General features: G+C 38.0%; 1 protein-coding gene across 4 annotated transcripts in view; it reads right to left on the bottom strand.

Annotated features, from left to right (window-relative positions):
* The window catches only part of Mylk4 (myosin light chain kinase family member 4), a 92,258-nt gene extending 81,707 nt beyond the window's left edge, over window positions 1-10,551 (bottom strand). Inside the window, exons 1-2 of one of the 4 annotated variants that reach the window (XM_020185296.2) lie at window positions 10,292-10,551; window positions 7,326-7,596 (exon numbers count right to left, since the gene is read on the bottom strand). In XM_020185296.2, coding sequence (XP_020040885.1) covers window positions 7,326-7,596; window positions 10,292-10,311 — 291 coding nt within the window. In that variant the 5' untranslated portion in view covers window positions 10,312-10,551. Of the gene's footprint in view, window positions 1-2,212; window positions 2,616-7,325; window positions 7,597-10,291 lie in introns of those variants that run through there. The other 3 variants (XM_020185297.2, XM_020185298.2, XM_074082995.1) reach the window with 3 other exon arrangements.
* Window positions 10,552-12,668: the final 2,117 nt, after the last annotated feature.

The following is a 12,668-nucleotide window of genomic DNA, read 5'->3' as shown; positions in this document are numbered from 1 at the left end:
GATTTCTATCCATGGTTAGTTGAATCCACAGATGTATAATCCATGAATACTGGCCAAATGAATAGCAAAAATCATGAAGTTAGTGTGTGAAAAACTAATAAATGAGTATACATTGATTGTACTACCACAATGGTTTAGGAAGTAGATAGGGACATGATTTGGTCAACTATATTTAGGAATTTCATTCTCAAACATATTAACCATTCTCTTACCTATGAACACAGACTTGATTTGCTGCATTTATATATCTGATTGTATCTTAACTTTTAAAAAGAGAAAATATATTTTCTTGTATTAGAACAAATAACAGAAATGGGCATGAAGCTATCATAATTTTAATTATTCTGAGAAGCTAAAACAACATAAACATAAATATGACTCATCTGTACATTTGGTCAAAGACACCCAGAACTTCACATGGTCAGGGATCCATACACTGTGCATTAGAAATCTTTCCATCACTTTATGGCCTAGATGGAGACAGAGCAAATTAACAATCACAAATAGAATGCTCGGACACCTCTACAAAAGAGGGTTCCTAAAATTGCTGTCTTTGGAAAATTCTCTAAGATGATAATTTGCCCACATTTCTAAATAATTATTAGTAATGGGAAAATCTAAAGGGATATGCTTTAAATTTTGATCTCAGAGATCCTTTCTTAACAGTTAAAAAGCTGCAAAAACTTTAAAAACACACACATAACCATAACACTACTAAATACTTAGTAGCCTTTCATTGGGAAATACCAGTGGTCCACATTTTCATAGCATCAATTAATAACGCATTCTTTTCAACAAGGCAGATGAAAGTCCTCATGGTATTTCACACAGGAGAAATGTACAGCCCTCCTAATATTTCCCACAGGAAATACAGTATACAACAAAAAATGGTTAGCAGTTGAGCAACAGTGACCACATCTGAACACATAGACTTAAGTTAGGTCTGACGTAAGGAAAACTATAAGGTATAGGAATACATCACCCAATCCCCTCCAAAAAATTTTAAACTATAAATCATGTATGTCAGTGGGGGCAATAACACCCCAACGAGATGGATATTGGTTCTTTGGGAAGAGAGAACTAGAAAATTTTATTGGTTTTGGAGGTGTGGCTCAAGCAGTAGAACATCTGCTTTGCAAGCAAGAAGCCCTAAGTTCAAACCCCAGTCACACTTAAAAATGAGAATCGTACTGTTTTATGTATAAAGCACACACACACACATATCACACGATATATATATAATGCATAACAGGTGTACAGTATATCTGTGGTATTAAATTTTCATGGGAACAGCTGGGGGTGTCACTCAGCAGTAAAGCACAGGTAAGGCCCTGAAATTAAAGGGAGGGGAGGGACCCAAAAGTTGCTGGAGGATGAATTTTGATAATGACAAAATATCAAGAAACACTGCCATGAACCTACCTTCAGAGGGAAACAATGATTCAGACTATTTTCTATAGTATTTTAAAACTGTCTTAAATTGTTTAAAAATAATCCATTAGGACTGGCAGAGTGGCTCAAGTGGCAGAGTACCTGCCTAACAAGAGTAAGGCCCTGAGTTCAACCCCCAGTACTGCCAAAAAAAAATAATAAAAATAATTTAACAAAAGATAATTGATAAAAGAATATAAGTATATGGAAAGAGATGTTTTCTCAGACATGAATACCTTCTTTTAGAAAGTACCAAAATCTTTAGAATCAGAATTCTTTCTCTTCTGTTTTGCTGACTGAATTCCATTCTTGGAATAGCTGCAGTATCACAGGAAAACAATATCAGCAGCGGCTCAAAGGAGAAAGCAGGGGCTCAGAAGGGCTCATCACTCTTCTGACGCTGTTTGCAATGGATTTCCTAAGAAGAGGAAGTTTTGCTTATGTTTTTTTTTCTTTTCATAACTAAGGCACACAAGAAGGGAGATAATGAAACGATGTCAACATTATTTTAGCTCTCACACCCCCCAAAACAGATCACCAACTTTAATATATACCAAGCCCTGCTGCCTCAGGGTTCCCCGAAAGTTGGTGCAATTGCTAGAAATGTTGAAAGGTGCCACACGCCTCTATTATTATCCCAACCCCTCCTAAATCAGTAGTCCTGGGTAAGGATTCAGCAGGACATGTATTCCATTGCTTTTGGCAAGCACTACGCCTGGGATGGAAATATTCAAACACAACTGCAAAATGGATCTGTCTTGGTTAAAAGGGATTTTACTACCTGTGCATCCTCAAGAGCAGGTGCCTGCCGGTGGCCTCCCCGTGTCATCACTGACCGCAGCAGGTGCCAGAGGACTGAAGATGACAGAAGACATACGCTACCTACAATCCAGACATCTTTTCTTCTAAGTGTTGAGTCCATTCTCTGGGAGCAGTTGAGAGGCCCTGTGCTTATAGGCACCTTCAATGCCCTGTTCTAGCACACCACTTTCTAAGCACTGTTGCTCCCTGCTCTGTTCTGAGGAGTGGGCATCATAAATTGCTGAGGATTCCTGCAGAGTCCTGCAATGAATGTCTCAAGTTACATGATCAACAAATATTCTGCTTCTTTAAAAGGAAAAATATGACAGCCCTGTGTGACAGATGCCAAACAGGTGCAAGGGCTGAGGGAGACCTGCTAGCCATAATTTACACTGTTGCGCATGCGTTTGTCCCTAGTAGCTGACTGTAACTGGTATCAGCTGTCTAGGCTGGCCCACTGCCAGCTAGGGAGCTTTGTCCTACCCTTCCGGGGTGAGCAGCAAAGAACAGGGGTGGGAAAATGCAACTTAAAAAATCACAAAATCTCCACCCTCAGCCATGCTATTTTGAGATCTAAGAACAGTCATTATGAACATGGCTGATTGTACAATTTCATAGCAGTTGGTCAGGAAATGCCTCTTGGTGTTTTGCAATCAAAATAGGGAGATCCAAGCTTTATTCCAACCCACTCTCTCCTTTGCATATCCTGTTGATAAATATTATGTTGTGTTTGCTCTCTGGAGCATTTGTACCAGGCATTTTTAAACATCCCACCTGTGTTAGAGCCATTCTTATCTTTTACCTGTGGGGTTTCCTTCCCCCCACTCTCCTAGCAGAACTTGGGTTTAAACTCAAGGCTTTGCATTTGCTAGGCAGGCACTCTACCTGCCTTCAGAACTCAAACATAGTTTTGAAAAAAGAATTATTCCTTAGTAAGGAAGACTTTTAAACACAGATTGAGGGTTAGGATAAATTCAGAAACAATGAAGTCCTATAAGCAATGGAGCAGTGGTCTTTGAAGACATATTTTTGTGGAAGGATAATCCACACTCTGGTGTCCCTCAGCTTTTGTACTTGGGAACTCCTTTTAGATGGAGGACAGGAAACTAGGGTGTACAGGTAGGTAGAGAAAACCAGAGAGCTATTATTGTAACAATGATACCACACAGAGGCTAATAAGCTTGTCGCTTATAGATGTAAGAGTAACTCCTTTTTTGGTTTTACTTGATTTCAACACATACTACTAGTCTACTATGATTTATGGTCATCAGCTGAAAACATTTTAAAATTCATTCATTTTTTTCACCTAGAGCCTCAAGGAAAGGAGGGCTAGGGCCAGGGCATGCACAGACCTAGGAGCAAATGTAAAGTCTAGGCTTTATGTTGAAGACATCAGAGAGGCTGCAACTGGCATGAACCTGTAGATCTTGGGGGTGACACACAAATGGGTGGAGGAGGCACAGAAATGATGGATATGGGTGCTAGTGATGGTAAGGATTTAATGCTGAGTGACTCTAAGTTCTGAGCCAGGGAGGGCAGTGGTACCATGTCAGCTGAGTCTGGGTTGAAGAAAGACAGAGCTCATACCTATGGTAAAGAGGGAGAGGAGGAGAAGACCAACATGTGAGAGAGGAAGCTCTACTGAGGCTTCATTCTTGGGGCACGTGACCAAGGAGGGTGACCGTCCCTTCCTATCTATCCATGGGTCCTTGCCTTGGGAGGGGTCTATGCCATCCTCCAAGGCTTTTAATCTTGAGTCATGGCATGCATGGAAAAGGAGAACACTGGAAGCAAAATTTATAATGTCAGGAGCTAGACAGCCCCTTTTAAGTAGTGAAAATTTAAAAATTCTATAATATATGTAGAAGTTAGGTGATTTGAACATATTTTGGACTATAACAGAATGAGAAAAGTCATTAGAAATAGAATAAAAAGGAAAGTGAGAAAAAAATAAAATTACATATACATTTCTTAGGTAGAAAGAAGTAAAATATGTAGTATTTAATAAAAAAGTAGAGGAAGAGAAAGTTAAAAATAAAGTCAATGGAAGAAAAATAAATGAAATAAAAAGCTGGTTAAGTGTAGAAAAAGAAAGTGAATTTGAGTTTTCCCAAACTATTTTAACAAACATAAGTTGTTACATTTATACATAATTTTTCTATTCTTGGGACCAGAGAGTAGTCACTTTTGGAAAGAAACCTCACTTCAAGCTCCCAGAACAAAGCTTGCATGTCACCAGAGTGTCCGAAATTCAGAGAATATTTCTACTGTGATTAGCAGTGCTAATCTTCTCAGAGAAAGAAGGGATAAAAGAGAAAGGAGAGCATGAGAGAAAGCTGACAAGGGTTTGTTTTTTTAAAAAAATAATCCCTGGAGAGAAAGACTGATATTATAAAGATTTACTGCAGCCCAGAAGAAGACGGAGGCATGTTAATATCACTCTGTCTACATACCTGAAGACATCTGAGCTCCTAGAATGGCTTCTCCACCTACGCACTGCCAGGCCTGCCATCAGCCCTGCAACTTTTGACTGGGCTTTGGCCACACAGAAAGAACTCTGAGGCTCTGACACATCTACTCATCAATTCTCCACGTGGCCAGGAGACAGGAAAATTTACTGCTGACACCTCTGGGCCCTTCTCCACTTACAAGTAAGAAACTGAATGGAACTAATGGTGTTTCTTACTCCTTCCCACCTTCCACACAGTATCAATTGCAGCATGGAAACCAGGAGGTACCTGTTACAAAAGGGAGAGTGGATTTACTTTTTTTAGGGTCTCTGCATATTCAACATTCTCAATCTTTTCCTTGAAAATGTCTTAAAAATAAGTAACTTACAAATCGTTGGTTTCTGATATTCTAGAACAGTTGATAATCATGAAAGTAATTCTTCCTAAAAACGTCTGTGGTCCAACTTATTGTTATCTTACTCTTTAAAGATAGTTACCTACTTATAAATATTACATCACAGATCTTGGAGAAAAACTACATTAAAAAAATCAGATTCATATAAACTAATAGCTTTAGTTGATAATTTCAGAGTCATGCAGTTATCCAAGAAGAATATTTTGTCTTCTATTCCCACAGAAATTCATGAACAAAAAAACCCTTCTGTTAATTTGTTTGTAATATTAATGGCCCTAATATGAAAGTCTTTCATTTCTCACTTAAATGTTGCCTGTGGAAATTTTTTCTTGTTTTATATTGTACAAGATATTAACTCAGTTGGATGAAGTAGTACACACCTATAGTCCCAACCACTGAGAAGACTGAGACAGGAGGATCATTTGAGACCAGCCTGAACGACATAGTGAAACTTCATCTCAACAAAAGAAAGAAAGAACAATATTAACCCAGAAAAAAACCATTTTATTCAACTCTTATCTTCTCTCCAGTACATTTTATTATTCCTTACTTATAATAAAATACCTGCTAGGCCTTTTACACACAATATCTCTATTTCATGTTTTTTTGTGTTAGAGATACCCTTCCTATCTGAATATTCTCAAAATAGTAGCTGGGCAAAGAAGGAAGTTTTTCAAACCTGCCTAGTTAGATTCCCTTACTGACAACAATGATTTACAGCCCAAATCAGGCTGCAGAATTCAAATGAATAGATCTGTTCATTCCACAAACATGTTTGGTGCCTATTATGTGCCAGCAACCAGGTAAGCAACTGAGGATATGCAGATGAGTAATATGTAGTCTCCACCTTCAGGAGCTATCTACAGAAAAACAATAAATGCATTCAGAACTATTATAGCCAGGCATATCAGTACCTGCCTGTAATCCCAGCTACATTAGAGGCAGTAGGATCGTGTGTTCAAGGCCCACCAGAGCAAAGTTAGCAAGACAGTATCTAGAAGACAAAATAAAAACAAAAGGGCTGGAGAGGTGGCTCAAGTGGTAGAACCTTGCCTATCAAACTCAAGGCTCTGGATTCAATCCCTGGTACCACAAACCAAACCAAACTGAATGAACCCAAACAAAGCAAAGCAAAACAAAACAAAAACTATTTCATCTATTAGAATAAAGATAAGGACAAATGCTGTGAGGTCCATGCTAGGTTGCGAGCTGCACTTCAATGGGTAGTGAGTGGGAATTGACTAAGCTAAGGCAGGGGAGGGAGTTGATGCTACTGCTGCTGATGGCTAACATTCATTACATTCTTATCATGGGGCTGGGGGTACAGTCCAGTGGGAAAGTATGTGCTTAATGTACTCAGTGGATTCAACACCCATCAACCCTCCTCAAGAAAAAAGATAAAAGAAAAAATGCTTACTATGGTAATAAACACTATGCTGAGTGCTTTGGACATGTCACCACACTTAATTTTCTTAACAGCTATCACTCCATTATTCAGATTAGGCAACCCCAGGCCAAATTTAGTAACTTGCCAAAGAACATACAGAACATGCAGCTGGTGTGGAGCTTAGGGCACTTATTCAGCACAGTGGAGGACACAGGGTTCCACAGTCATGCCATCAGCAAGTCCTGCTTGTTCCCTCTTTGGACTTCACTATCAATAGTTCTACCCTTCATGTAGTTGAAGGTCTTCAGGAAATCAGAAATTTCTGCAGAACAATTGTGCACCTCATAGTGGCTTCTCTGAATTTCAAGCCCAAGTCTATCATTTTAAAGGACTCTTCTTCCAAATCTGCTTCCCCAGCTCTCTTTATCTATGTGTGTGTGTGTGTATGATAAACATATTGAAAACTATGATAGCTGGTCATGGTGGTACACTTCTGTAATACCAGCTATAAATATATTTGGTGGGGTATGGATGGAACCCAGGGTCCCTAGAATGCTAAGCACACACCCTCTTCCACTGACTACACAAACTCACTTTATAACTCAAGCCATTAACCACAATGTGTAGTAACCTGCAGGTAGAAATATTCAAAGGCCATTCAATAGTTTACACACAGGTCTCACTGAAACAGAATCAAAATTTGCCTATTCATAAGCAATCTTTAATTCTACATAGAAGTGAAAAAATTGAACTTGAAAAGGGTCAGATAAATGGCTCTATACATATGAGAAAACAAGGTAGAATTGATACTGTTTAGGATATTAAATCCGCACACAATTACCTCATTCTGTCCAGATCTTGAATCCTGGTCACTACAATTTTCTTCCAGAAAACATTTCATCTTCTCAACCTCTCCCATACACTGAAAAAAGGCCATTTTCTCCAGCTGGTTGCTGCTATAACATGAGTTGATTTCTTCCAGCCTCTTCACTTTTAACATCTTGGTGGTGAGTCTGATTAAGCTGTTGTCTGGAGTGTAGTTTTCCTCTCCCTCTGTCTCTGACTCGTAAATCAAGACACAATCATGAGTTTTCAGTGTACCCTTCTCTTGACTGTAAAGAAAGGAAACCAGGAAAGTTCTCATCACTTACTCACATATTGACTTCCTAAGGAAATGATTGGTGAGAATTTGGAAAAATCTCCTGTTTAAACTAGAGAAAACTCATGAAACCCTGAGTTCAATCCCCAGTACCACACACACACACACACACACACACACACACACACAAACACACACAAACCTAAAGAAAGAACTGGAAATGAGAAAGAGAAATGCTAATATTCATGTTGCATTCCCATCACTGAAACTTTCAAAAGAAAACATGTTTTCCCCTTTTCATACAAAAGTGAACAGTAAGAAACAATCTCAGGTGACTATATAGATATGTAGTCATTGCATAAAACAACATGTATATTGTGGAAGAGTAAATACCACACCCCAAATGTGTTTCTTTGGTATATTTCAAGTTGATTATTCAGAGAAACTGTACATCTCTGCAGACACAGGAACAGCTGTGAAAAGCTGTCTTTTTGTACAAAGAAATTTACATCTATCTCTGTTAGTAAATAGGAAATGCAGACATATTACCAGAAAGCTGGTCCTCTGGCCTCAATGCCAATTCTCACATAATGAGAGCAGGGTTTTTGAGGAAAAGAAAATAAGGGTTATTGTATGTCAGATGAATAGGAGAACAGGGAGAGTCAACTTCTCAAAGCTCTGTCACACTTCTGAGAGAAAATATCTGCTTTTTAAGGGGGAGTTCAGGGGCTCAGTTTGAGTACATGACAAATGTATGGTGCAAAATGGGTAGAGGCCTTGGTTCTCCAGGTACCCTGGCACCACCTCTCTGAAGCTGTATGTCTTGGCCAGCGGGTTTACTTCTTTAGTGGTCAGAGAAAGATAAGGGGTAGAAGACTGCCTGGTTTAGTTGAAGAGTAAAGGGATTAACATTGGGTTCTCCAGCATGTAGACAAAAGGGAAAAAATGTCTGTTTGATTAACAATCAGAGTTAATTGCTCAGCATGCAAACTGGCTACATCAAAAGTTTTTCTCTTTGTAGTCCCAGTTATATTTTTCCCACTGTCAGTTTATTTCTTCCATTTCTATGGAGAAGAGGTGTTGCAATCATCTAACTCTTTCCTACCTTTAGTTTATTTGTGGGCCCAAATAAGGAGTCAGTGCTCCTCAGCAAAAGCAGCTTTTAAGCATCTGTTACAGACAGAAGTATTTCTATCTGTTATCTCCCCTTTCCTGTCTAGGAAAGATCTATCCACAGGAAGAAGAGATGGAGGGTCTGACCTTATGCCCTGACAGAGATGACTACAGGTGGCTGTTACTTACGAGATGCTATCTCCATCTCAAGGCCACCCTGACTAGCTATGCACCTCCTCCCCCAACCTTCAAGAGATAGACCCACCTCCCTTGAACCCAGAAGCCCAAACTCCTATTCTTTCAAGCTCTCTATAAGGGACAGCTATGTTGCTCCTCTTTGAGTCTTACTCTCATGCCATAAGGTAAGTAGTAAATTTTCTTGTTATCTGTCTATTGTCAGTTTATTTTATAGTAAAAAACTAAGCTTCACAGGGAAAAGGGTAAATTTAAAACTTCCCTGAAATATCAAGTGGCCAGTTTAAAGACAGAATCTAAAAGACCTGAGGTTTGACTGGGATTACAGGTTTTGCTCCTCATATTCCCATGGCAAGGAGTTTCTCATGCTTCCCCTGGGAATTTTGTCTCCTGCATGGAAGGTGTTGCCATCAAATGAGTCCTTTTCCACCTTTTCTTCTCTGTCTACAACTTTTTTTTTTTATTGCTGGGAATTGAACCCAGGAAGGTACACATGGTAGGCAAGCATTCTACCACAAAATCATACCGTCAGCCTATTTGCCTACATCTTAACATGCTTGGTGTTTATTTTTTAAAAATAAGTTCATTTCCATACAGTTCTCTTTTGTGGAGAACATACCTAAACATCTTTCTCTGCATCTTTATTAATGGCTATGTACTGAGGAGGTCAGAGTTCTTGTGCTTTCTTTAAAATACTTTCCATACAAATTAAGTCAAGCACATATTACACAGTAATGCTTTGATTCTAGACATATAATCACATATATATACATGTTGCTTAATTATATAAGGAGAGAAAAATTTTAATTTGTGGTTTCCCATGACTAACTCCTGAGGATCCCTACTACAAATTGTCTGAAAATTGCTTCTTTGAACTTCTTCTAAACTTAAAAATCATCTGAAATTCTCCCCATGAAACTTCACCTTTCATTTTTGCAACTCATATAGTAAAATAATGGACCAGAGTTTCAAAGTATTTTAAATTCATTGCTCTACAAAATTCTACATACTACCTAAAAGGTTACATTCAAACAAATCAAAATGCAAATAGCACCAACCAGTACTTTACAAATACATTATAGACAATTATTAGCATTCTTGTGAACTTCCCTGAAAAAAGTCATTAAAATATAAAAACAGATGTATGGCTGTTCTAAGGCAAACTAGGACTAAAATACAATGTTTATTTGCAGATGATACTAAATCTGGATTAGGAAGCCACATAAAACATTAACAGTTTTAAAAGCTTAGAAAAAAAGCTTAGGGCAAAGATATAATCATTTTGCAAAGAAATATTAAATGTTAAACTCTACCTGAAGTTTGGTGCAACTTGTTATTTAAAGCAGCATAGAAAGAAAGAAAAGAGTTGAGAAGTTATAACAATAAACAAAAATAATTACCATTTATAAGAAGACATCATAGTGTTTGGACCACTCCAAGAGCAAAATGTAAGTTGGAAGATAAAGGGAATCCTTGCAGAATTCAATGTGACTACAGAACTCTCTAAGTAAGAGTCTTTACTCTCAGTCAGTAGAAGGCTTCTAAAAACACAAGTGTCTACTACAAGAGGAAGTATCTTCTATCTCAAATGCCACTGAGCCCCTGTTTAAACTAATATGGTCCTTGTTCTCATGTTGCTCAGCTGTTGCCTTCTTAGTCAGATGGGGAAGAATATTAATTTTAGACACCAGGCTTTTCAAGGCCAATGGCTCCATTTCAGAGGTCAGGTAAGGAGAGGATGAACTGGGAACACTGGATGAAGTATCACCTTCACCTTTCCCTCTCACCAATGTGGCAATACCCTGGGAATTACAAAGCTGGATTTGTCTTTGGTGATCAAACACTCCTTTCAGACTCATTTAAGTGCTTGTTCTCAGATAGAGGATTCTAGGTGTGGGAGCCCCACAGCAATATGCACACTCATTATGGTAACTCTGACCATGTCCAACTGCAATATCAGGACTTCTGACAGCACTTGGCAAATTTGTTTTAATTCTCACAATCCTTAAATATTTTCAGTGTCTCCAACTGTTTATAGCTCTAGAGAAAGGTCAAAGACACAGAAATCCAGCCAGTTATAAAGAACAGGGGTAAATTTTTCATAAACTATCCTCATGAGCAACAATATGAGTCTCCCCTGGTTTTCTGCAACAGACCAAAACAAGTGTGGAAACAACTACCTCCCCAAGTCTAATAGTGGTGCGTTCCTAGATTTATTCAAGTGGCATAAAACCCGATTGCCTAGAAACTGGAATTGATATTATAGACAACCCTCCAATTGTTCAGGATCTAGGAAATTATCACCTCTTGTTTATAACCTTTGCTAAGGCCTCTCTGACCCATCCTTATACCAATCTCTAGCACTCTTGCATTTTCTAAAAAAGATCATGTTTTTAATTTAGATAAGTATAGTCCACACAAAATAAAAATAGATGCTTTCCATTTTTAATACCATTTAAAGAATCATAAGAGAATCTTAAAAAAACAAAAACAAAAAAAAACTGTTGGACTAGGGCTGGCTTAAGTGCTTATCAAGCACAAGAGGCCCTAAATTCAATCTTCATCCAGTACCACCAAAAAACACCAGAACTGTTGATACCTTTCTAAGATTAAAAACTTTGTTCTTTAGGAAGAATAACTAAGCAGAAGTATATGTTTGTAAAAGATAAATTATTCAACAAAATTACTGTGAAAAGACAGAACTGATTTCAGATTTCAGGTTACCAATTTTACAGGTATTATTAAATTGTATAAAAGTACTGTTAAGGTGACAAATCTCCCCAGAAGAAAGATGCATGTAGTCACATCCTTCACCCAGGCCATCAAAACAACAAAATCAGACTTCCCATCCTGTTAGCAATTTTTATTTGAGAGTAGTTTTAGATCCATAGAAAATACAGTTCACAGAATTCAGAGAAGTTCATAGCTTCTCTATATCCTGTACCTCATTTCCCCTATTCTCAACATCTTGTGTTGGTATGACATACTTGTGACCACTAATAAACCAATGTTGGTTCATTATTATTAACTAAACTCAATAGTTAGTTGTCTTGTCTCCTCCCTGACCCCAACATATCTTTTCTATTCCAGAATCTCATGCAGGCTTCCACATTATATTTTGAACCAGTAGAATTTTGATGAACTGAATATGGGCTGTGAAAGAAAGGCAGTAGACAAGAAGAACTTTGTAAATCATTCTTGTCTACTGCCCCATCCTTATACCAATCTCTAGCACTCTTGCATAACTGAGTTGGAGATGGCTACAAGGGGAGCAAATCTGGCAGGGAAGGTTTTTTAGTCCACTAAAAGTTCATGTTGAATAGATGGTGAAAATAGAAATCTGGAGTTCATAGGAGGGTGGGGTGTAGGCTGGAGATATAAATTTGGAAGACATTGCCATATAGTTATTTCCATGTACAATATGTATTCAATAAATACTTATTGACTAATTAATTATTAGAGAGAATGATCTTTGGTTATGTCTACTTATCCAAAAAAGAAAAGTTAATTGAAAGAATCCATGTTACCTATCTTCTAAACTTTGGTGACAATGATGCAGTTCTAGTATGTCACACTGTTCCCAGCTTCTGATGGCTTGGAGGACAAGCCTTCTTGTGAAATACTTGACCACAAAAAAAGCCAGAATTACATGTGTACTTGTATGGTCTATTCACCTAGCCTCAGGATACTAAGTTCATATACATTAAATATTCTGAATGCCTTAATGATGCTCTTATGTCTAGAAAATTTTATAGTAAGGCTATCGGCAAGACCAGC

This window comes from Castor canadensis, chromosome 8 (genome assembly GCF_047511655.1).
Source record: "Castor canadensis chromosome 8, mCasCan1.hap1v2, whole genome shotgun sequence".
Classification (NCBI taxonomy): domain Eukaryota; kingdom Metazoa; phylum Chordata; class Mammalia; order Rodentia; family Castoridae; genus Castor; species Castor canadensis.
This window is presented reverse-complemented; position numbering and strand designations above follow the sequence as displayed.